General features: G+C 41.6%; 1 protein-coding gene across 6 annotated transcripts in view; it reads left to right on the plus strand.

Annotated features, from left to right (window-relative positions):
* Positions 1-26,454, plus strand: part of poc5 (POC5 centriolar protein homolog (Chlamydomonas)) — a 111,247-nt gene extending 84,793 nt beyond the window's left edge. For 5 of the 6 annotated variants that reach the window (XM_072257885.1, XM_072257880.1, XM_072257883.1 and 2 more), the window contains exons 11-13: positions 12,379-12,501; positions 18,652-18,822; positions 24,927-26,454. In XM_072257885.1, the coding sequence (XP_072113986.1) occupies positions 12,379-12,501; positions 18,652-18,822; positions 24,927-25,052 (420 nt within the window). In that variant the 3' untranslated portion in view covers positions 25,053-26,454. The remainder of the gene's footprint in view (positions 1-12,378; positions 12,502-18,651; positions 18,823-24,926) is intronic. The other variant, XM_072257884.1, reaches the window with a different exon arrangement.

Here is a 26,454-nt window from a genome sequence, read left to right on the forward strand (position 1 = left end):
TTCTGCCCCAATTACTTTGAATAGTCATAGTCATACTTTATTGATCCTGGGGGAAATTGGTTTTCATTACAGTTGCACCATAAATAATTAAGTAGTAATAAAACCATAAATAGTTAAATAGTACTATGCAAATTATGCCAGTAAATTATGAAATAAGTCCAGGACCAGCCCATTGGCTCAGGGTGTCTGACCCTCCAAGGGAGGAGTTGTAAAGTTTGATGGCCACAGGCAGGAATGACATCCTATGACGCTCTGTGTTGCATCTCGGTGGAATAAGTCTCTGGCTGAATGTACTCCTGTGCCCAACCAGTATATTATGTAGTGGATGGGAGACATTGTCCAAGATGGCATGCAACTTAGACAGCATCCTCTTTTCAGACACCACCGTCAGAGAGTCCAGTTCCATTCCCACAACATCACTGGCCTTACGAATGAGTTTGTTGATTCTGTTGGTGTCTGCTACCCTCAGCCTGCTGCCCCAGCACACAACAGCAAACATGATCGCACTGGCCGCCACAGACTTGTAGAACATCCTCAGCATCGTCCGGCAGATGTTAAAGGACCTCAGTCTCCTCAGGAAATAGAGACGGCTCTGACCCTTCTTGTAGATAGCCTCAGTGTTCTTTGACCAGTCCAGTTTATTGTCAACTCATATCCCCAGGTATTTGTAATCCTCCATTATGTCCACACTGACTCCCTGGATGGAAACAGGGATCATCGGTGCCTTAGCTCTCCTCAGGTCTACCACCAGCTCCTTAGTCTTTTTCACATTAAGCTGCAGATAATTCTGCTCACACCATGTGACAAAGTTTCCTACCGTAGCCCTGTACTCAGCCTCATCTCCCTTGCTGATGCATCCAACTATGGCAGAGTCATCCGAAAACTTCTGCAGATGACAAGACTCTGTGCAGTAGTTGAAGTCCGAGGTGTAAATGGTGAAGAGAAAGAGAATGTGCCCATTGGAGCTCTTCAAGGCAAAAATAACGTGTATGATTAAATCCAAATTGGTACAATGGATTAATTCAATAGAGCTAAAATATCAGGTGCACAAATTATTATAGTTGATATGTATTATAAAGCAGTGGTCCACAACCACTGGGCCACAAAGCATGTGCTACCAGGCCGTGAGGAAATGATATGATTTGGCGATATGAAACGATATGAGTTAACTGCACCTTTCCTCATTCCCTGTCACGCCCACTGTTGAAGTTGAACACACACGAGGTCATCAGTCGGTCATTAACCTACAACCACTCTGAGTGAAAAACAAACGTCGCTTGAGAGTTTCTTTAGAAGAGGTGGTAGGGGACATAAAAAGCCTAACGATGATAACGCAGAGACAGCTGAGGCCGAGACTGCAAAAAAGAGAAGCTTCCTTCAACAGAAAATATGATGAGTCGTACATAAAATATGGCTTTATTGCGACAGGTGGCTCACACGCTCCAAGCCCCCTGTATGTGATATGTGGAGATAAGCTGTCTAATGAGGCAATGAAGCCCTCAAAACTGCTTCGGTACCTTGAGTCCAAACACCCTGCACTTAAAGACAAACTTGTTGAGTTTTTTGAACAGAAAAAACATGAGCAAGCGGGACAGAAGCAAGTGCTGAGAGCCACCACCTCCACAAATGCTGCTGCTCTGAGAGCATCGTACTTAGTGGCTAGCCGTATTGCTAAGGCTAAGAAGCCTTTCACTGTTGGTGAAGAATTGATTCTGCCTGCTGCCAAGGACATGTGCCATGAAATGTTGGGAGAAGCTGCAGCTAACAAGATGGCAGAGGTTTCTCTTTCAGCTACCACAGTTTCAAAGAGAATCAATGACATAGTGGAGGACATCGAAGCACAGCTGTTGGAATGGCTTAATAAGTCACCATGGTATGCTATCCAGGTCAACGAGTCTACCGATGTCAACGAGAAGGCAATACTGCTGGGTTAAGTGCGGTATATATTTCAAGACGATGTACACAAGGTTATGTTGTGTGCACTGCTGCTGCCAACTAACACAACTGGGGCAGAACTATTCAAGTCTTTGAATGACTACATGTCAGGCAAACTGGACTGGTCATTCTGTGTTGGAATAGGCATAGACGGGGCTGCAGCTGTGACTCGACGGCTGTCTGGTTTCACTACCCGAGTCAAGGAGCTTGCTCCTGAATACCAGTCTACACATAGGGAAATGCTGGCTAGCTGAAAAATGGCACCTGATCTTAACAGCGTATTGAGTGACATTGTTAAAGTTATCAATCACATCAAAGCAAAAGCCCTTAACTCACGTCTGTTTGAGCAGCTTTGCGAGGAAATGGATGCAGAGCACAAACGCCTTCTCTTACACACTGAACTCAGGTGGCTATCAAGGGGGAGAGCCCTGGCCAGGGTTTTTGAGTTAAGAGAGCAGCTACAGAGATTTCTTTCAGGAAAAAAAGTCACCACTGGCAGCCCACTTCAGTAACGAGGAGTGGATAGCAAAAATCGCTTTTCTGTGTGACATCTTCAACCTGCTCAATGAACTCAATTTGTCACGTCAGGGGAGAATGACAACTGTCTTCAAGTTGGCAGATAAAGTGTCTGCTTTCAAAGCCAAACTGGAACTGTGGGGACGGCGAGTGGACAGGGGCATATTTGACATGTTCCCAACATTAGCTGGCATTTTGGGAGAGACTGAGGCTGCACTGTCCTTCTCACAGCTGGTGCGCGGTCACCTATCTTCGCTGTCGACAGAATTCGAGCGTTACTTCCCAACCGCAAATGACCCACGACGTGCAAAGGAATGAGTCCGTGACACATTTGTGAATGTCCCCAGTGAATCATCTATGTCAGCGTGGGAAGAAGATCAACTCCTCGAGCTTACAAGTGACGATGGGCTGAAAAGTATGTTTGACTGAACATCTCTGCCGGCATTCTGGATCAAAGTCAAGGCTGAATATCCTGAGATAGCCACAAAAGCACTGAAAAAGTTGCTTCCATTTCCAGCATCATATCTCTGCGAAGTGGGGTTTTCTGCAAGGAATGCAACGAAAACTAAATTGCGGAATAGACTGGACATAGGGTATCCCTTTCGAGTATTGCTGTCTCCCATCACCCCTCAATGGGACTGTTTTGTTGCAGGGAAACAAGCCCAGGGCTCCCACTGATTCAGCGATATTGGTGTGTTGCAATGATTTTATATGTTCATACAGGGAAAATATGTGCTGTGTTTTTAATATCCAAACATTACATAAAATGTTATGATGCTATTGACTTATAAGTGACTTATAATTGAGTTATCACTATATTCATGTGAGGAAAATATGTTTAATATTTTATTGTTAGTGTGTTTAATATTCGTTAGATAAACCCTTTTAGAAACGAAATTGAGTGTATTAGCCACTTATAAGTGATGTATTGTTGTCTTATCACCTATATTCTGGTCGTGATTAACACCCCCCGGGGTTGGCCGGTCCGCAAGAATATTGTCAATATTAAACCAGTCCGCGGTGCAAAAAAGGTTGGGGACCCCTGTTATAAGGGAATGGTGAACTATTTATAAGATGTTTGGAATGGAGAAATACCCTTCTCCAAATACCCTTCCGTGATCCTATAGTTCAGGTCATTGCATAAGTGGGAAGCATTGGCTATACTTTTGGAAGGCTTACAGATGTAATAAATTTATTAAATCTTGCAGATCTTGAAGGTGGAAAACATCTAAACTGTAGATCAAGCACTGGCCCCAAATAGCTAGTTTTTAGTTGGGGTTATACAAATCTCTGGATGAAAAGTAATCTTAAAAAAAAATGTTTTCCTGTCCTTTCCGATGTTAGCCCAGTGTAGCACTTTTCCCCTGCATCAGGGCAATCAAAGAAACTATCCTTCAGAGCATCTGATATGCGTCCAGTAATCATTTACAATTAATGAATGGAAATCCAAAGAAAGGGTTGTGAAATTAAAAAACAATTGGTAGGTAGAGTGAGAAACATCCAGCAATGTGTTTGGTCAAGCTCTTGTGGATACAACCCCTGAGGATCTAAAGGTTATAATACACCTCCAAGTCCATGAAGAACTGCCAGTTGCCCCCAAAACAGGACTTACTAGTAATGCTGTACAATCCGTCCAACAACATGTAATTTAGGACGCAAAAAAAATCTGCAGATGCTGGAATTAAGAAATTTTCTTTTTGCATTCTATCAAACCTTTTAAGTCTGTCAGTCAGCAAAAATTTAAATATAAGAAAGCATCTATCTCTGAGTTAACTCAGAGGCTAGTGGAAAAACTTATGACCAACAGCTTCAACATATTATTGCAGTATTCGGAAAATGAGGAAATTCCTGATGGCCAAAGTACTTTCAAGAAGTGGAATGGGTCTGCTCTGGTAACTTTCAAGTATTATGGAGGCATGCGACTGCAGATGCTGGAGTCTGGAGAAATAAGCAAACTGCTTGATGAATTTGGCAAGGCAGGCATCATCTGTATGGAGTGGGGCAGGGGGGACATTCATTTTGGGTCGAGGCCTTTCATCTGTGATAATGACATGTCAGTCAAGATTATATTCCCTGATATTAAGCCTGTCTTGCTCTATCAACTGCTGATCTATAGCAATGCGACAATTGCAAAATAATGCGGATTATGGTGTCCTAAGGATATCAGAATTGAGAAACATTCTTTTCGGAAGAGAAGGCTGAAGGGTGACTTGACAGTGTCCTTTAAGATTAGGAAAGGTTTGAGTAGTATCCATGCAGAAATGTTTACATATGAGTGATTCTAAATCTGGAGTTTCTATTGGATGTGATAACTTTTATTTACATAAAGAATGTACTGCCATAAGGTACAGTTGTTGCAGACAACCTAAATGCAATTCAAAAGACAGATGGGAGAGAGAATATGCTGATGTATGAAGAGAGATGGAAAAGACTTCTTATAGATCACAAATAAAAGGCTAGACAGGTTGAACTAAATGCCCTATTTTAATCTGTTTTGTAGAATTTAGCATAATACCCACAATCTAAAGCCAGAGAACAAGAGCTTGCCATCATCAGTTAAGAAAACAATGATAAAGCTATATTTTTCAAAAACAAGCAATAGTGCTACAGTTGGAATGACGTGTACAAGATCAGCTAATTATTGTAGCCCCTGGTGATGGGCTACAATGAACTGGCCTGGTGTAGCCTGAAAACCAATCACTTTCCTATATTTAGTGAAATTGTTGAAATGGCATAAGACACTGCACATCTGGTCAAGATGCACTTGACATACTGAACTTCTGGACTACATAATATAATATTATACTTTTTTACTTTGTGGTATGCTTAAATTGTAGAAAAATGATAAAGTGCAATACATGGTAATTTGGTAGTCTTGAGCTGTGTAACCATCTCAAATAACCACTGCTTGGTATGGTTTCCGCCTTACATTTTCAAATGCAAGATGCTGGATGTGTGAACCACCAGCTATGAAATCACATCCTTAATTTTTTCCACTTTGAGACATAATAATAAGCTAAGAGTAACCTACCCTTTTCTTCTATTTGCTGCCTTCAATAATATGATGTTCCTTTTAATGAATGGTGTAAGCTAGTGGGGGTGGGGGGGGAGTGATGAGAAAAATGTATTGGTACCATTATTGTGACATCACACTAGCTGTAGTTACTGAAAATTCAAAGGTAGGTAATGTGTTTTAAAGACAGAACCTGCAGAAGGATATAGGGTGAAGAGCACAATAAGTCAGTGGATGGAACTATCTACTTTGAAAGGAAGAATAAATGAAGTTTATTCTTTACAGTGTTGGTATAAAGTGTTGACATAAGAGAATAACTAATAGTTACGAAGTTGGAAAGGGTTGTTGGCCTTTATTGCAAGGAGTACTAAGTATGAAAGTAGGGAGATACAGGTGCAAATGTAGAATCCAAGAGTTTATAATTGCTTGCAGGTCATCAGGATTAATAACCACAGGAGATTTTCAGATGCTTTAAATCTTGAGCAACCCACTCAATATGCTGGGGGAACTCAGCAAATGAGGCAACATCTATGGAGGGGAACAAACAGTCCATGTTTCCAGCCAAATCCTTTCATCTGGACTGAAAAGGAGGGGGGGCAGAAAGCAGAATAAAAAGGTGGGGGGAAGGAAAGAAGTACAAGCTGTCAGGTATATAGGTAAGACCATGTGGGTCATGGAGGAGGGGGGTATGAAGTATGCATGCAGGGGATGTGGAAGAGTTAAACAGCTGAATAAGAAGACATCTAATACAAGAGGAAAGTAGACCATGGAAGAAGGGGAATGAGGGGGGGCCCCAGAGAGGTGTGGTAGGTGAGAGGGAATCTGTAATTAGGAATGGAAAAGAGGGGGAGGGGGAGAAATCACCAGAGGTTAGGAAAGTTGATCTCCATGCCATCAGATTGAAAGCTATCCAGATGGAATGACATGATGCTCTTCCAACCTGAATTTGGCCTCATTGTGGCAGTAGAGGAAGCTGTGGACCGATATGTCGGAATGGGAGTTGGTAATCAAATTGAAATGAGTAGCCACTGGGAACTACTGCCTTTTGCGGTAGGCAGAACGAAGCTGCTCGACAAAGCAATCCCCCAATCTGCGCCCTGTATCATCAGTGTACTACAGAGTAGGCCGCATTGGGAGCACCAGATCTATTTGATGATCCTGACTCGCAGGTGAAGTGTAACCTTACCTGGCAGGACTGTTTGGGATCTCAAATAGTGGTGAAGGAGAAGATGTGGCAGATGTAGCACTTGTCTTGCTTGTAGGGTTAAGTACCAGGAAGAGGGATCAGTGGAGAGAAACGAGTGGACAAAGGAGTTGCATAGAGAGTGATCCCGATGGAAAAGGTGGGAGGTAAGCTGGGCTGAGTGGTAGGAGCCCACTGGAGATGGCAGAAGTTTAAAAGAATGATGTGCTGGATATGGAGGCTCGTGAGGTGTTAAGTAAGGACATGTGGAACTGTATCCCTGTTACGGCAGGACAATGGGGTGAGGGGCATATGTATAGGAAATGGTGGAGTGTGGGTGAGGGCAGCACCAATGGTGGTGGAAGGGAGACCCTTCGAAAAAGGGAAAAAATGAGAAATCTCAAATGTTCTAGAATGTAAAGTATCATCTTTATCTCCATACTAAAGTGGTATTTTTAAAACTAAAGGTAATTTCTTGAGCTTCCCCTTTACACTAAACTTGTAATCCTCCACAATTTGCGTTTTGAAACTTCCCTACTATTTTGGTGTTCCTCAGTATGTTTGAAAGAAGTGACTATGATGATGGTGGTGGATGCACCATGAGTCATGTTCCAAAATTATGCTGGTTCTAAAATGGTTCCCACAGATTGGAAGGTAGTAAATGGATCCTCACTACTTAAAAGGGGAGGAAGGGGAGGAAAAACAGTGAAGTACATACTGGTGGGTCTGGTCCAAGTAGGCATAGTAATAGGAATGAACAGGATCAACATGGATCTCCTGAAAGGGAAATAAATTCCTTTTCAACAGTGTTTGGGAGAAATTGTGATTGATACCTGCAATATGTGCTCTGTATTGTGAATTATTTCTGTCAGCACAGATCAAGCACTTAGTGTTCCTAACATTTGTATTTTTTTTTAAAAAGAGGTTGTGTGCGTGTGTTATATTTTTTAAAACCAGAATTCCCTCATTTTGCAGTACACATACAACTGCAAATCTGTTCACATTGTCACAAGAGGTCAGTGTTGCAGTTGGAGAAAATTCTGATGCTCTGTGCAACTCATAATACAGTCCTAAAGCATTTCCATGTTGATTATTTTTGTAAACCAGGTATTTTTGTCTCTGCTCTGGACCAGCTAGGTGGAGAGAAACAAACCACTGAACTAGGGAAGTATCTTAATTAATAAAAGTAAATTAATTCAAAGTAAATTTATTATTACGTATATGTGATTATATACTACCCTGAGATTCACTTCCTTGTGGGCATTCACTGTAGATACAAAGAAATGCAATAGATTCAATGAAAACCTGCATAAAGACTGACAAATATTCAATGTGGAAAAGATGACAAACTGCAAATTCAGAAAGAAAAAAAAAAAATATATAAGTAAGGAATAACATTGAGACCGTAAGTTGTAGAGTTCTTGAAAGTAAGTCCAAGAGTTGTGGAATCAGTTCAGTTTTAAGGTGAGTGAAGTCATCCACTCTGGTTCAGGAGTCTGATGGTTGAATGGTAATAACTGTTCCTGAACCTGGTGGTGTGGGACCAAAGGCTTCTTCCCAATAGCGGCAAGAAAAGAGTATTACCTAAATGCTGGGACGTCGCTTTCTTGTGGCAGCACTCCTTATAGATGTGTTCAATGGTGGGAGGGCTTTTCCTGTGATGGACTGGGCTGTATCCACTCAGTTTTGTAAGCTTTTTTGTTTATAGGCATTGGTGTTTCCATTCTAAGCTGTGATAGCAACCAGTGAAGATGCAATCCACTATGCATCTAAAGAAGTTTGACAAAGTTTTCGATGACATGCCTAACCTGCACAAACTTCTATAAAAGTAGAGATACTACCTGCCTTGTGTCTGAAATGATGCCAGGGAATTTCACATCACTGACTCTCTCCACCTCAGATCCCCATATGAGGATTGAGGAAGAGATTGTTGTGGCACCATGCAGCCAGATAATCAATCTCCCTCCTATCTTTGTGTTTGCCTCCTCCCTTGCTATATTTAATGTTCCCTACAATTATTTTGTTGAGGTTTTAAACTCTACAACATTGAAAATGCTTGAGTTCAAATTAAGGGATTATTGCCCATTTTTTTTATTGTGAGACTAAATAAGGATGCATGCAAAGCTGTGAAAGATCCTTACTGAAAGTTAGCAGTGCTGTTTTATATGAATTGGTGCACATCACCTTGTCTTTCCTCCGTTCTTCATACTTTATGCTTTATACTTCATTGTCACCAAACAATTGATACTGGAACGTACAATCATCACAGCGGTATTTGATTCTGCGCTTCCTGCTCCCTGGAGTACAAATATTAAATATTAAAAATATTAAACATAGTAAAATTAGTAAATATTTAAAAGTTAAATTATAAATCATAAATAGAAAAATGGAAAGTAAGGTAGTGCAAAAAAACCGAGAGGCAGGTCCGGATATTTGGAGGGTACGGCCCAGATCCAGGTCAGGATCCATTCAGCAGTCTGATCACAGTTGGAAAGAAGCTGTTCCCAAATCTGGCCGTACGAGTCTTCAAGATCCTGAGCCTTTTCCCGGAGGGAAGAGGGGCGAAAAGTGTGTTGGCTGGGTGGGTTGTTTCCTTGATTATCCTGACAGCACTGCTTCGACAGCGTGCGGTGTAAAGTGAGTCCAAGGACGGAACTTTGGTTTGTGTGATGTGCTGCGCCGTGTTCACGATCTTCAGCTTCTTCCGGTCTTGGACAGGACAACTTCCATACCAGGTTGTGATGCACACTAGAAGAATGCTTTCTACGGTGCATCTATAAAAATTAGTGAGGGTTTTAGGGGACAGGCCAAATTTCTTTAGTTTTCTCAGGAAGTAAAGGCGCTGGTGGGCCTTCTTGGCAGTGAATTCTGCTTGGTTGGACCAAGTCAGGTCATTTGTAATATTGACCCCTAGGAACTTAAAGCTTTTGACCTGTTCCACTTGCGCACCACCGATGTAAATTGGGTCGTGTGGTCCGCTACTCCTTCTGAAGTCAACAACCAATTCCTTCGTCTTGCTGACGTTGCGGGGTAGGTTATTGTCTTCGCACCATGCCACCAGGTTCTTTTTCCCCTCTGTACTCAAACTCATCATTACCTGAGATACAGCCTACAATTGTTGTCATCAGCAAACTTATATATTGAGCTTGATGGAAACTTGGCTACACATCATGGGTGTACAGTGAGTACAGCAGGGGTCTGAGTACACAGCCTTGTGCTCAGAGTGATTGTAGAGGAGAGCTTGTCTCCTATTTTTACAGCCTGGGTCCTGTCTGTGAGGAAGTTGAAGATCCAGCTGCAGATCTGAGTGCTAAGGCCCAGGTTCCGTAGCTTAGGAATCAGTTTATTTGGAATGGTGGTATTAAAGGCAGAGCTGTATTCAATGAAAAGGAGCCTTACGTATGCGTTTTTATTCCCCAGGTGTTCTAAGGAGGAATGTAGGGCCAGAGAGATGGCATCTGCCGTTAACCTGCTGCCTCGGTAGGCAAATTGCAAAGCGTCGAGGTTGACCAATAGGCTGTGGTTGATGTATGCCATAACCAATCTCTCGAAGCACTTCATAGCAATTGATGTCAGAGCCATGGGTCAATAGTCATTCAGGCATGCCACCTTGCTCTTCTTCAGCACTGGGATTATCGTTGCCTTCTTAAAACACAAGGAGATCTTAGACTGAAGCAAGGAGCAGTTGAAGATCTCAGCAAACGCTCCAGCTAGCTCGCTTGCACAGGCCCGGAGAACCCGTCCTGGGATGCCATCTGGGCCCGTCACCTTCCTTGGATTTATCTTCAGGAAGGCCCTGCTAACGTCCTCCTCAGTGACGATGAATCTCAATGCCACCGGGTCCGGTTCATCCAGAGGGAGTGGGACGCTCCTCTTCTGTTCGAATATTGCGTAGAATACGTTAAGTTCATCAGCAAGAGAAGCGCCACAGGTATTGTTATTTCCAGCCTTTTTTTTGCACCCAGTGATCTCATTTAGACCCTGCCATAGTCTACTGGCATCCCTCTGGTTAGCCTGGGCTTCCAACTTGGCTCGATGTTGCCTCTTGGCACCCTTAAAGGCTTTCCGGAGTTCACGCCTGGATTCCGTGTAGTGACTGGTATCCCCGGACCTAAAAGCCACAGCTCTAGCCTTTAAAAGGGACCTGACCTCATAATTCATCCAAGGTTTCTGGTTAGGGAATACCCGGATCGTCTTGCGAGACACACAGTCCTCCATGCATTTCCAAATAAAGTCCGTGACAGCTGAGGCATACTCATTGAGGTTAGCTGCCAGGTCCTTGAATACTAACCAGTCCACCGATTCAAAGCAGTCACGGAGGACCTCATCCGTTTCCTCTGTCCAACATGACACTGTTTTTGACACCGTGACCTCCCGCTTCAGTGTCTGTTTGTAAGCCGGGAGGGGAGTACGGCTTAATGATCCGATTTTCCGAAGTGAGGCCGTGGGACGGAACAGTAGGCATCCTTGACTGCTGTGTAGCAGTGGTCAAGTATATTCAGGCCTCTAGTGGAGCAGGAGACATGTTGGTACAACTTTGGCAGCGCCTTTCTGAAGTTGGCCTGGTTAAAGTCCCTGGCTGTAATGAGCAAAGCTTCCGGATACCTGGTGTCAAGTTCACAGATGTTGGCAGACTTGTACCTCTTTTATCGTCAGTCATAATCAGCATCTCTACCAGCTACTCTTTCTGAACCAGATCATACCAACCACTGACTATCTGAAAATACAAAATATTTTATCTGCTTCATAAACCCTGCTTTCCCTTAAAATCCACCACAAACTCAGTCCCGATTCTTATTGCCCTTTGGCATAATCACACAGAAATGTGCAGTCTTGTTCTACATAGAGGTTGCTGAACTCTAGTTGTACCCCACCTTCTGCTTTCACCTTTACACTGCCTGTGTTGTCTGTATCTGCTTGAGTGTAGAGACATGACACAGCAGATGCTGGAATCTGGGGCAAAAAGCAAACTACTGGAGGAACTTGGCAGATCAAGCAGCATTTGTTGAAGCTTTAGGTTGCAACCCAAAAGATGATCTGAGCTTTTGCCTCAGATGCTGCTTGACCTTTTGAGTTCCTCTAGCAGTTTGTATTTTACTTGCATTTGCTTCATTTTGTTAGACCAAATATCTTGGCTTTTGTTTACCACACTGTTTTTTCCTCATTTCATGGGTGAAACTTTACTCTTCAAACTGTATTTTCATTCCATCCTAATTGCTTTTTGAAAAATCATTTCCTTCTGTCTCAAAGCCTGTCTCAGATAAAATGGCACCAAAATGTATTTGAATGTACTTGTAACTGGATTCTGTTTCTATTCCAGTAAATTGCAGCCCATCCATAAGGTCTACTGCTCATAATTCGTGTATTCGTGGGGCACCACCTCATTCTCTGGTACCTCTAAATTATCAATGTGTTTAGAACCCATAAAAAGCTACGCATCTCCTTTCTCCAGATATTCCTCTTCCTCTGATTTATGCATTTTCATTAGTTTCCTGCATTATTGGCAGCTATGCTTCAAGCAACCTTGGCTCAATCTGTTGATACTGAAAACCCTTCACGTTTATTTATGTTGGCCGTGTTGATGGATAAATAAAAATATTTTTCCACATTGTGACTGAATACTATATAACAATGTGTTTTAAGGTTTATTATTGTTTCTTACAGAAAGTATTTCTAGCAGGTGAGGTCTTGCACATTAGTCTGTTAACCTTCCCACATATTCTGTTCCCAGATTACTTTACATTTTGGTTCGACAAATGTTTCCCAGACAAGATCAGGAGGTGCATCTACTCCACCAGTTACTACCACAGTGACAACATCTTCGGCATTAGGATTCCAATCAGCCCAAAAGCTGGTAATGATTTAAGTAAATACTATGAATTATGCATTTTCTTCATAGCTGGTGCAAAGCAACAACACCAAATCAGTAGCTTATTTTGTATTCCATTTGATGATTTTCCTGGATTTAGTCTCAAATGAACAACTGATTTGCCTCCTGGTTTCCTACCCTTGCTTCTCAGGTATTTTCTCTCCAATCTTGAGCAAAGTTGCCAACTGAATTCTTTAATGCCAAGTACATAATTATTAGAATGTACAAATGCCCAATTAATCTTGCTGATACAGGTTGCTTCCCATTCTGTCTACCTTGCTACATAAAACACCTTTCTAGCCTCTATTTTATTTAATTCCCATTTTAAAACATTTAAATGCTTCTTGGGCTTCCAGCCAGACACTGGTATTGATTATAACTGATATTTCAATAACAACTCTGCCATCTTCAGGAATATTGCCTGGGTATGTCTAATCCAGTGGTATTTATACCTCCTTATTCTGCCCCACCTGATTAGTTAGTCCTCATCCAATCAGGTTTCCACTCTCCCACGTTGCTTACAATTGAAAACAACAGGAATTCTGCAGATGCTGGAAATTCAAGCAACACACATCAAAGTTGCTGGTGAACGCAGCAGGCCAGACTGTACCTCTTCCTAGAGATGCCTGGCCTGCTGCGTTCACCAGCAACTTTGATGTGTGTTGCTTGTTTACAATTGAATTCCATTTCCTACTTGGAGCAAGACCTTTGTCTTTGTTAAAGTTCTTTTCCTCTGTTTTTATTTCACTGGCTTCCTTTACCAAATGGTTCCAAAAACCATTGTCAAGTCAAGTCAAGTTTATTGTCATTTCGACCATAAACTGCTGGTACAGTACACAGTAAAAATGAAACAACGTTCCTCCAGGACCATGGTGCTAAATGAAACAACACAAAACTACACTCAACTATGTGAGACAGCACAAGGCTGCACTAGACTACGTAAAACAACATTAAAAAAACTGCACTAGACTACAGACCTGCATGGGACTACATAAAGTGCACAAAACAGTGCAGAGCAGTACAATAATTAGTAAACAAGACAATAGGCACAGTAGAGGACAAATTACAATATGATAAATGATGTAGATATCAGTCTAGACTCTGGGTATTAAGGATCTGATGGCTTGGGGGAAGAAACTGTTGCACAGTCTGGTCGTGAGAGCCCAAATGCTTTGGTACCTTTTGCCAGATGGCAGGAGGGAGAAGAGTTTGTGTGAGGGGTGCGTGGGGTCCTTCATAATACTGTTAGCTTTGCAGGTGCAGCGTGTGGTGTAAATGTCTGTAATAGCGGGAAGAAAGACCCTGATGATCCGCTAGAGGGTCTTGCAATCCAAGACGGTGCAATTCCCGAACCAGGCAGCGATGCAGCTGCTCAGGATGCTCTCGCTACATCCCCTGTAGAATGTGGTGAGGATGGAGGGTGGGAGATGGACTTTTCTCAGCCTTCGCAGAAAGTAGAGATGCTGCTGGACTTTCTTGGCTATGGAGCTGGTGTTGAGGGACCAGCTGAGATTCTCCGCCAGGTGAACATCAAGAAATATGGTGCTCTTAACAATCTCAACGGAGGAGCCGTAATGTTCCGCGGAGAGTGGTCGCTCCATGCTCTCCTGAAGTCAACAACCATCTCTTTTGTTTTATTCACATCAGAGACAGGTTGTTGGCTGTGCACCAATCTTTTAGCTGCTGTACCTCCTCTCTGTATACTGACTCGTTGTTCTTGCTGATGAGACCCACCACGGTTGTGTCATTCGCGAACTTGATGATTTGATTGGAATTGTGTATTGCTGCACAGTCGTGGGTCAGCAGAGTGAACAGCATTGGCGTAGCACAGTAGTTTTGTGCCAAAGTCAGTCTTGTGGCCAGATTGTAAATAAGGTGGGAGAATGGAAACCTGATTAGATGAGGACTAACCAATCAGGTTTCCGCTTTCCCACCTTATTTACAATCAAATTCCAGCTCTTAGAGCGAGACCTTCATCTTTGTTAAAGTTCTTCTCTTCTAGTTTTATTTCAACAAGTTCCTTTACCAGGTTGTTTCAAAAGCCATTGGCACAGCATGGTAGTTTTGTGCTGAAGTCAATCTTATCGCCATTGCGACTGTACTATTTGATACAGGTTTCCAGCGTGCATCCCATCTGGCTGATTTGTCGGAGCAGCATATATCAGCCTGATGGGATGCACGGTGGAAACCCGTATCAAAGAACACAGGAAGTGTATCTGTTTGGGTTACCTGGAGAAATCGTCGGTAGCAGAACACTGCATTTGCAATGGCCAAGGGATTGACTGCAACGGCATAAAACTACTGTATTGCGCCAGTGGCTTTTGGGACTGCTTAGTAAAACAAGCTGTTGAAATAAAACCAGAGGAAAAGAATTTTAACAAAGCCAAAGGTCTTGCTTGAAGTAAGAACTGGAATTCAATTGTAAACGGGGTGGGACAGCGCAAACCTGATTGGATGGGGACCAACCAAACAGGAAGGCTGGGCTACAGGGGGTACAAATACCACATGACTAGACACACCCAGGCATTATCCCTGAAGAAGGTGGCAGAGTTGGTCTTCAAAACTTTGGTTATAATTGATACTTGTATCCAGCTGGAAGCCCGAGAAGAATTTATTCATCATGTACTCTGGGAGAGCACTGGATCCTTTCTCAGTTAAGCTGTTATTTCACTTCAAGGACTTGAGTAATACATTCCAATTAGTTAAACATCTCACTGTGGAATTTATTAATGTATTTATAGTCCCTAGTTTGAGATTCTCCATTATTATTTCCACATACATCCCAGGGATGGAACATGGTTTTCATTTTCTCTTTACGAAAGAAGTCTCTTTTCTGATGGCTGTAATCTTTCCATTTTGATATCATCCTTGTAAATTTCTTTTGCAATTTTATTAATGGTTTTTTGATCACTTTTATACGACGAAGACCAGAAATCCGGTCAGGTTGCAGTTTAAGAACAATGCAGATTTTAAATCATTTAACATAACTTTACTATTTTGAGAGCTGGGCTTACTCAAAGATGGTTAGGTACAGTCTGTGTCATTTTACCTGTCTATTTTTGTTGTAAATGAGGTTTTTGTCTCTAAGTCAATAAGTAATAACCACAAACTTTCAGCTTTGATAGTCATAGTACACGAACAAGCCCTTTTGCCCACCATATTCATTCCAACCTTTTTGCCCATGAACATTAATCCTATTTGCTACATTAGGTCCATACCCTTCTGTCTTTGTAAGTGTCTGTCTATATGTCTCTTACGTGTAGTGATTGATATTTGATTTCTCCACTACCTCTGACAAGTGTAATCCAAATATCAAACACTTTGTGTAATCAAATAAAACCTTCCTCTCAATTTCCCCATTAAAACTTGTTCCTCTCTCCTTAAACCTTTACTCTCTTAATTTACCATGGGGTGGGGTATTTTGTCTACCATATCTATGCCTCTTTCAATAAAACATAACAAATCACTGCAAAATCTTCTTCATTCTTATTCAATCTCTCCTCTTAAATAGAGCCATCCAATGCAAGCAAGATCCTGGTAATCTCCTCTCTGAAACCACATCCTTCCTATTGTATGGCAACCAGGGCTTCACACAGTACTATAAGTACTGCCTATATTAGAAATTGTAATGTTGCATTGTGATATCCCAACTTTATATTCATGTCTTGACTGGTCTACATGTCATACAACATATTCCTACCTGTGTTGCCACTTTCAACCCCAAGGTTCCTCTGCTCAACATTCCTTAATGCCTTACTATTTGCCAGGTTCTGCCCTCTTTGATTCCCCGTTTCATTACAGCTTTCTGCCAACTCAGGGCATTCCCTGTGTAGTGCCATAACTTCACTTTATTCCCTGTAACCTCATGTACTCATCAATTCTCCTGCCATCTACCTAAACTAGAGGTGATTTGCAGCAGCCACTTAGCCACCAGTCTCCTTTGCGATGTGGGTGGAAACTGAAGTACTTGCAGGAAACTCTTGCAGTCAGAGTATGCAAATTCCACACAATTATCACCTGGATTACTGGAGCTATGCATCATCAGCACTACTTCTGCAGCACTGTTTCTTGCATTTTGAGAGCTTCTGTTTATTTTGAGGAGAATCAACTAAGTTTTCTTAGACGACAGAACAGTATTGCACGGTAACAGGAACTTCAGCTCATTTTATCTGTGCTGAACATAATGTTGAATTAAACTAACACACAAAATGCTGGAGGAACTCAGCAGTGCAGGCAGCATTAATGGAAAAGAGTATAGTTAACGTTTCGAGCTGAGACCCTTCACGGTGTCCTAACTAAACTAACTGCAACATGACTCCCTTACTCTCGTACTCAGTGCCCTGACCAACAAAGGAAAGCAGGTCATACACCATCTTTACCACCCCATCTAGTTGTGTAGTCATTCTCGGGGACCTATGGACTTGGACCCCAAGTTCCCACTGTATATCAATACTGTGAAGGATCCTACCAGTATGCTTTCTCCTTGCATTAAACCTCCCAAAGCATAACACCTCTCATTTGCTTGGATTTTAAACTCCATTTGATATTTCTTTGCAAGTATCTGTAACTGATCTGTTATACTGTAATAACTCTTTATACTGTCCACAATTCCACCAATCTTTGTGTCATTTGCAAACTAGCTTATAAACCCATCTATATTTTCATCTGTCATAAACCCAGAGGGACAGCATTGATTTCCGAGGAAAACCATTGCTCATGGACTTCCAACCAGAAGAACATAGTTTCACCACCACCCGGTTTTCTCTGGGAATCCAATTTAGAGTACAAAATATCAATTGAACAAGGATCGCATGCATCTTAGTCTTCTGGATCAGCCTGCCATGAGGGACTTTGTCAAATGCTATAACTAAAATCCACTACTCTACCCTCATCAGTCATCTTCATTGCCTCAAAATGGAACTCAATTAAGTTTATAGGACAGGACCTGCCTACACAAAACCATGCTTACTGTCCCTAATCAAGCCATGTGCATAATTTCCATCATAGAAGTCCTCTCAAAGCTTCCTTACAACTGCTGTGAGGCTAACTGGCTTACCATTTCTTGAATCATTCCTGCTTACTTTCCTGAACAAATGAACCGCATTGGCTACTCCACAAGTCCTCCAGGAAAGGGTACAAAGATCTCTGTCTTTTTCAGTAACCCTGGGATATATTCCAGGGCCTCACGGGGACTTTTATCTTGATGCTCTTCAAAAAAACATAGCAGCAACATTAGCTTGAACTCAGAATGTCCTAGAACATTACCATGCCCCGCACATGTCTCGCTATTCTCTGTTCTTCACCTTGGTGAATGGTGATGCAAAGTATTCATTTAGTATCTTACTCACATCCTCACCTATAAGTTCCCTCCTATGGTTAGTGGTTCCACTGTCTACCAGGTCATCCCCTCTGTCGCACCAACAAACAAGGGAAATGGCCTATAGCATTTTACATTATCAGTATCCAAAAGGGTTTTGCAATCCTAAGAAAAACATCCAAGACAATCACCCGCCGTTACACTGCAGGTCACCTCTGCATACCGACTCCAATGCCTTCCTATAGCAGGCAGCAAAGCTGTCTGCACCAAGTCCAGCTCCTCTGCAAACAAGCAACTCACTGTGCTGCATTACCTGATGGTTTTAAAGTCCAGTTTTGTCTTGAGATCGTAAAAAGAGAAAAGGTCCTTTGTTAAGCCCATGCAACACTAACATTGCGAGTAAATCAGCTAAGTTTGTCTTGTAGGTACAGACAGATGTAAATTGCAATAGAATACTTGGGCGAGGGAAGTGGGTTGATGTGACAGTGTTTGGGGGGGGGGGGTCACAATCTATCCTGAGGCCCCTTTGGATCCTAATGAAGACTCTGAAGTATTTATGTTGTATTTGTGTCACATAGCCTTCATTGTTCTTTATATGAGAATTGGGTTATGAGTGATCACAATTATAAATTGATCCTGTGTGGTAGGAGACCTTTCAGTGCAACATGCTATGCCAGAAGGGTTGTTACCAAAGGAAACTCTGAGAGATCAGGAAGAATTATCTAAAAAGTTAGCATTTTACCAACTTGTTCTTACTGTGAATAGACTAGTGGTGTGACTTAGTTTTTTTAACCTTGACTCTTTTGTTCCATGTGTAGCCTGTGACCAAATGTACAAGCTCCGTACAGCAAAAAGCTGGGAAAACCATAGTGGCACGTCTGACAGGGCAACATGACCCATCCGCAAGAGGGTTTAAAGGTGGATCAAGCCAGGGAGTATCTCCACCAATGACTACAATCTGTGTGGAAAGGCATCATCCAGTTACACAGGTAATAAAGTAAAATTAACTGCTTTAGATGCTGTGAAATTAGATATCTACTTCAATCCAGTAGACTTGTACTATATCAATGAAACTTGAAAACATTTTGTCCAGAAAAATTGATGCAATACCTGTTGTTATAGAGTGATTGAGTGTGTTGTTTTTGAACTTACTGACTGTTGAAATTATTTCTCGTGCATGGGTCATCTTTCCTGAAAGTCCTGCATTGGACAGAGCGCTAATAATGTAAGGGACCAACTAGGAGAATAAAAATGTTTCTATCACTCATGGCACAGAATAATGACCCATGGGGAATTTGAGTATGGTTCACCAATGTTTAGGGATTTTATTTATTAAAATTATAAAATCATACAGAAGATGATTCAAAGCAGTATGATTGTACAAACACTTTGAAATTGTAGTGTTGCTTCAGCCCTTATCCTCTCTTTTTATCCATAATCTTAGAAGTTCCTCAAATATCTTACATATTTGTTTTTTTTTACATAGACCGTTTGTGTTCTTAATAATGAAACATTTTCTTCATCTTCGATAGAGGTTTTGTCAGTGATGTTTTTTGTTAGTTTTAAATCAATGGTCTCACTTGGTGGCACAGACTCAATGAGCCAAATGGCCTGGTTATGCTCCTCTGCTTTATGGTCTCATGAGAAAGTTCTCTTCTTGCAAACCTCAGTTCCACAGATGCCACAAAAAGGCATCTGATCTGGTGGAGATGTTTTTATTTCGGATCTACTCGGGGAGCTCTCCCTTAACTCTTTCTCTGATGTACTGAATACATTGGGGCTGCTTCCTGTACTCGTGTAGAGCTCAAATTTTATTACTTTAGTTGCCAATTTCCACCCTGCTGTCACTTTTACAATCAACACACACAAAATGCTGGTGAACGCAGCAGGCCAGGCAGCATCTATAGGAAGAAGTACAGTCAACGTTTTGTGTCGAAACCCTTCATCAGAGCTAATGGAAAAAAGAGATAGTAAGAGATCCGTTAGTCCTGACAAAGGATCTCGACCCGAAATGTCAATTGTACTACTTCCTATAGATATTGCCTGGCCTGCTGCGTTCCACCGGCATTTTGTGTGTGTCGCTTGAATTTCCAGCATCTGCCGATTTTCTCGTGTCACTTTTACAATGTCCATTTCTAACTCTTTCCTCTGCTTTCTGGGTCTGTCTGGCTCTCTGTCTCCACCTTGAGGGATGTGCTAGTGTCATACCAATTATAAGCCTATTTTCTCCCACCTCCATCATATTTGCAATGGTGAGACTATGCGTATATCCTAATATGAACCGTGGCTTCCCCTCCATCATAATTAACATTACGCAGTTATATTCCTTCTATTTCCTACCGATCCTCCATCTAGTCTCCTCTGGGGCAGAGCTAAGTTTTCACTGCTAACTTCCATCCTGGCACCATTCACTATTATTTTAATACATTTCTCTTTTTCTTAATCTGTCTCCACCTCGGGAAACACATTTACTACAACCCACTGATTCCCACAGATGCCTAAACTACATCTCTCACCTTACAAGGATACCATCCCCTCTCAGCCGTTCTCTCACTGCTACATCTGTTTTCGAGGCTTTCTGCTCCAGGGCGTCTGCGATGCTGTCCTTCAGTAAATGCCTCTTCCTCCATCCCATGAAGCCTTGGCCTTCATCTTTAATATTTCTTGCATTTCTGTTCTCAATCTGCCTCCCCTCAGACTGAACGGGGATAGAATTCTGAAGCAGAAGAGACCGCGGGGTACTGGAGAGAAATATTGGGCAGAAGATTCAAAAGCCTAAAAGCACATGCCACCAAAAATGAGAGGGGAAGAGCCTGGGGGAGGAGTGTGTTGGTGATGAGCAGATAGAGGGTGGAAGAAGGGAAAGAAATGAGGCTGAGGGTAGGAAGAAGTACAGGGTAGATCAAAAAGAGAGGAAAGGGGGCAAAGGAGGAGCAATTTACTGGAAGTTGGAGAATTTGTTGTTCATGTGTCTGGTTGTAGACTACACCAGATGAGATGCTGTTTCTCCCAATGCAACATATCATTTTTTAGTATTTCTAACCTGTTACGATGTGATCTCACTGCTAGTCACATCTTCCCCTCTGTCCCTTTCTGCTTTCTGCAGGAACCACTCTCTATGACCTGTTTATTTCATCCCTCCTCCTCTCCCTTTTCCCCCTGCACCTATAGTCTCCTCCTTGCATCCATTAAGGGACATAAAGAGCCCATCCGGATGAGACAGATATTCACATGTACCTCCAGCAAATCTGTCTGCTATGTGGCTTCCTGTACAGTGAGACCATGTTGCAGATTAGGTAACTGTTTTGCTGAGCACCTACACTTTTTCTGGAATGGCCACCCTGAACTCCTGCTTGCATGCCATTTAATTTCCCTTCCCTTTCCCACACCAGCCTGTCTGCCCTCTGCCTTTTCCCCTTCTCAGGTTAGTCCCAACACAAATTAGAAGAACTGAACATCATATTCTACCTTGGTGTTCTACAACCCCAATGCATGACATTGAACGCTCCCCCTGCTGCCTTGGGCATGGCCTCCGTATTGCTACTATTGGAGAGAAAGTGCAAGAGCCTGAACACCTCTGCTATGAGATTTCTGAAGGGTTCGTGAACACTGCCTCCTTTGTCTTTTGCACTATTCATTTATTTTTGTAAATTGTAGTAATTTTCATGTTTTGCACTGTCCTGCTGCTGCAAAGCAACAAATTTCATGACATCAATGATAATAAACCTGATTCTGGACATCTGCCCACACCCCCTCAGCTCCTAATTTACCACTGTCATTCCCTTCCTCCATCACACTCACACACCTTCCACCAAGTCCCTTCTCTGACACTGTTCCCATCTACCTCCCTTATTTGTGGTTTTCTTTTTTCATATTCCATCATCTGCAGCCTTTTGCCTCCGCCTATCCTCTTCCAGCTTCTTCTCTTGTTCCCTCCCCCACCTGACTATCTGCTCTTGGCATCTCTTGCCAGGTCTTGTCCCACTCCTTCACCTTCACCCCCACCCCCACCCCACACTGGCTGTCTCTCCTTTATTGATCAATCCAGGTAACGAGTCTCAAGCTGAAACACACCATTTCCCTCTGGTGTTGCGTGACCTACTGAGTTCTTCCATCTGCTCTTTTTTTTTTTTGCTCCAGACTGCAGCATCTGCAGTCTCTTGTCTCTCATAGGCTTCCCCAATATTTGCCTTCAGCCCACCAGCCACCAGTTTATAAGAAAGTTGTGGCTAAACAAGAGTGAGGTGTGATTGAACATCATATTTGGCTGATTTGGAAAGGTTGGGTACGGGCTGAAACATGGTGGTGGAGTCCAGGCCCAGAGTGTATCAATGCAATAGGGCTTGGGTCTGAGAGTGAAGAACAGCCTGATGTTTGGACAATTTAAAAACCAAGCCAGTGATGGATTGAAAAGGCAGGATGTCAGCACCAGAGGCAAGGGTCGGGCCTGTTCTGCTTGTTATTCTGCGACATTACATTGCTTCATTGGCTGTATACATGAATACGGTGGAATGCCAATAAACTTGAACTTGATTTAAAAGAAGCAGTGCCTTCCCCTATGCACCCCATTCCCTATCCAACCTCGCCACTGCTATTCATCAGTTTCACTGCGGCATTTGGCTCACGAGACCACTGGCAAAATCCAAAGGAAAGGGACCTTGTTTGTTTCTGGCCTGATATTTCTTTATGTGACCCATCCCAAGGTATGGCTCAACAAAGGAGGACTGTATGCTTTCAGTTTCCTACAAAGTTTTTGTTGTTTTGAGTCCTTGGAAGCTTTCCCTACTGTGCAGTGTGGGTAAGTGTGCTCTTTTACACTCCACGAAGCAACCAGGGATCTCTTGTGCCAAGCTTCTCTTCTTCACTGTTTCTGTTTGCATCTTTACATCCCACAGCCTAACTTGACTGTGCAAAGCCATTCACTGGATTTCTGCTCTCTGAACTTCCGCTCTTGCTGACTTACCAAGCACTGATTTCCACCTCAATTAGCTAGAAAATACACCGATGAGTTGAGGTTTTGAGTTAAAAGTAGCCCAGGTCTCAATCCATTGCAGCAGATGAGTGTGATTCCACTCCCATAGCAGAGTTTAGATTAGTGATTCCAATGTATATTATATTGGATGGGACTAAAATAGGAGAAACAGGAAACAACAAAGGAAAGAGTGAACAGCCTTGACCAGAAATCTACTTGTTGCCTCCATACTGTGGGCAAAAGGGGTTAGTTTAGTTGGCTATTTGATTACTAATTTAATTGGTTCAGCACAACATTGAGGGTCGTAGGGCCTGTTCCTGTGCTGTACTGTTGTATTTACTCCACTCTGTGCTGCACTGAGGCTGAGTCTTTCGGCTGTAGGCTCCGTGTCTGTGGACTCCGCCACATTTTACTCTGCTCTGTGCTGAACTGAGGTTGAGGCCGTGGCTTGCTCATAGTTCTAGGCTTCGTGTCTGCGGGCTACACAACGTCCGCCTGTCTCTGCACTGAACTGAGGCTGTGGCTGTTGCAAGCTTTGTGTCTAAGGACTCACTTTTGATCTAAGTGCTATTTGCTTACTTTTATCATTTGCAAAATTTGTATTATTTTCTCTCTCAGCACATTGGGTATTTGGTCTTTTTTTAATGGGTTCTTTTGTACTTTGTCTCCCTGCAGATAGCCACAAAACAATCTCAAAATTGTATAATGTATACTCAGTTTGATAATAAATGTACTTTCAACTTTGAGAATGAGGGGCTACCCCATGGAAGTGTTTAGGTACGTTGAATAGTAACAGCCTTCTCCTCAGGATAGGGGAGATAGAGGGTGAGAGGAGCAAGCTTTCTACAGTCAGTATATGCAATGAGCTGCCAGGAGAAGTGCTTGAGGCAGGTACAATAGTATCATTTAAGAAGCACATGGATATGCTTGGAGAGATAGAGGTCAAACACAGAAACTGGAATTAGCTGGGTGGGCACCATCATTTGCGTGGACTTGTTGAGCCGAAGAGCCTGCATCCGTGCTATATTGTTCCCTGCTCTGATTTTTTTTTTAAGAATCATTTGATTCTAACCTTTCATGTGAAAAGGCCAAATGTATTCCAATGCAATTATTCAAAACCTACTTCAAATGCTGTTGATGTATAAGTAAATGAAAATTCCTCACCACAGACTATCCTGCTATTTTTTCCATTAGCCCTTGACCTTGCATGCATAGCAATACATAAGAATATGCAGCATATAATACAGGGCCTCTCAGATCATCATAAAACGATAACAGCCTACAGAATGTTAATCGTTTTTTTCCCACTGCATTGAACTGCAGAATTGAGCTCTGCAGGTTCCCTGAAGGACAACTGCAGTCTTTTTGTGACTCAGTGTTACCTTCTGTTGAAATTAACCTGTAAACTCTGCACATTGAGATTTTATCATGAATTAATTTCTAGATTTTGTTTATTCATAACAGAAGTACAACAGTCCCATGGAATAAAAAAACTCAAATAAAAATCAGGGTTGAAAGTCCTCATTTTAATGAGTTACAGTGAAATATTATGTAAGCAAACTGATTAATATATTAAAAATGGTGGCACAAATGCTTGTAAATTAAGTTAGTAACACTTCTGAGGCATATTTCTATTTATGACATATTTAAAACTGCTTGCTGTTTAACATCTTGTTTTTTTTTTTTTTGTTAGCTGCCAGGCAAAATAATTTTCTGATATTTGTGTGGTCTATTAGCACCACAAAATATAATGATGATAACTTGTAGAAATGTTAACCATAATGTTCAGATGAAGTACCTCATTCAAACATGGGTAAATCCCTAAAGAACCACCAGAGGGAAGTTGCTATGCGTTGATAAATGACTAGCTTCCTCTGTAATTGGAATACTTATGAGATTTTGAAGTGTAATCATGAAAAATTAATTTAAACCTGTTACAGTGCAAGATAAAATCAAGGTTGACAAAACTGTATATCTTGTAGAAAAATGAGGTTTTTTATTTTAAAATTTGAAGAATGTATAGCAATCTTATTTACACACTCCTCCCCCCCCCCCAGAAAATTTTTGGTACGAGGACCATGTACTAGAATGCTGTTCACTTCTTAATTCTTTATCTTCCAGCAAACCATTGGCCAAGCGACTGCAGCCAAATATCCTCGATCAAGTCAACTCCAGTCAGCCACTGGGGGGAATGCAAAATCATCCACAGTCAGCTGTGGCATCCAGTCAATAAAGGTTGTAGACTGATTGCCTCACCACTATCAGCAGCTACCTGAAATGCACACAACGTACCTCATAGAAACTGATGAAACATGGTTTTGTTGCGTTACAACCGAAGACTGAAGACTTGTAATTGGGAGTACTAATTATTAATGAATTAATCTACAGGCACAATTGTAAGTGTGTGATTGCATATTCCCAGTTTAACAAAAAAAATGAGGTTTATAAAGAGTGGTTCTTAAGCTATGATGGATCAGTGATTTTTAAATACTGTAAAATGTAATGGGTTGACTGGAGAGAACTTAAAAATGACTTGTGTTTTAGCCTATTGGTGAAAGGTCTTTCTAAGCCTGATTTGTGTGAAGACTCTGTGCATAGGTTTTTCATAATGCTGATAATGAGTTTGATTAATTTTCTATAAGAGTGAACTCGGGGATGCGACTGGATGTAGTACATGGCTTTCTCAACTGTGAGATTTGGTTTTGAAAATAAAATCCAATCTTAAAATCCTCATCTTGCTGAAAGAGATGAAACTCCATTGGCAATTGGACAAATACGTGTACTCTAGTTTATTCTGCTTCTACCATTATTTTACAAATAATTGAAATACAGACCGCTTGGATATTAAGATGCTTTTTATCGCAATATCTTATTTTAACCAAAAGTAATGCTAAGCCAAATATAGCTTTTAACTAATAATTCTCATTTCCTCTTACCTGGTTCCCTTTCTAAACTAATCTATTGTCTAAAAGTCGACCTCTTGTTAACATGGATGAACTGTCTCGCTGCTCTTACAATGCGACATTACCACGTAAATGGAGTTTATAACAATGCTTTTATGAATACCTATTTGTATATCATTTTTAAGGCATTATAGTCATTAACTTCATGGAATAGAGGAAAAGATGGCCAAATACAAGAGGTGTAGCCCAAGTAATTTTCATTTGTCATTCTCCTTGTAAACTGAAATTCACTGAGTATACATTTCCTGGATGCTTTAAGTGGAACAAGTGAGCAGAACACTTGTATACAATCTATACGGTCTGTGTAAGTTGAGAAGAGGGAATTTGAAATTGATGATTTTGAATTGTTAGTTTCCATTTTGTCCTATGCAGTAAAAAGGTAAAAATGATGGGTTTGCTGTGTTATAGGAGAGGTTTCCATGGCTTAGCCTTAACTATATTAAGAGTAACTAAAAATGTTCAGAGCAAAAATTGTTTTGAGCTTGTATGTCAAGACAGTTATTATTATCATGTTTTAAATTCATAGAAATTTAGTTTGTTATTTTCATAATTAAAGTTTTTTGTTAAATATATTTATGACTTAAAGTTCAAGTTTTAGTTTATTCCCATTGAACTGTAATGAATTTGAATGATATAAGAGCACAAAGCTTGACTTTAAAAGAATAAATGGTTTCTGTGTGTGTGTA

Source organism: Mobula birostris, chromosome 5 (assembly GCF_030028105.1).
Source record: "Mobula birostris isolate sMobBir1 chromosome 5, sMobBir1.hap1, whole genome shotgun sequence".
In the NCBI taxonomy this organism is placed as follows: Eukaryota; Metazoa; Chordata; class Chondrichthyes; order Myliobatiformes; family Myliobatidae; genus Mobula; species Mobula birostris.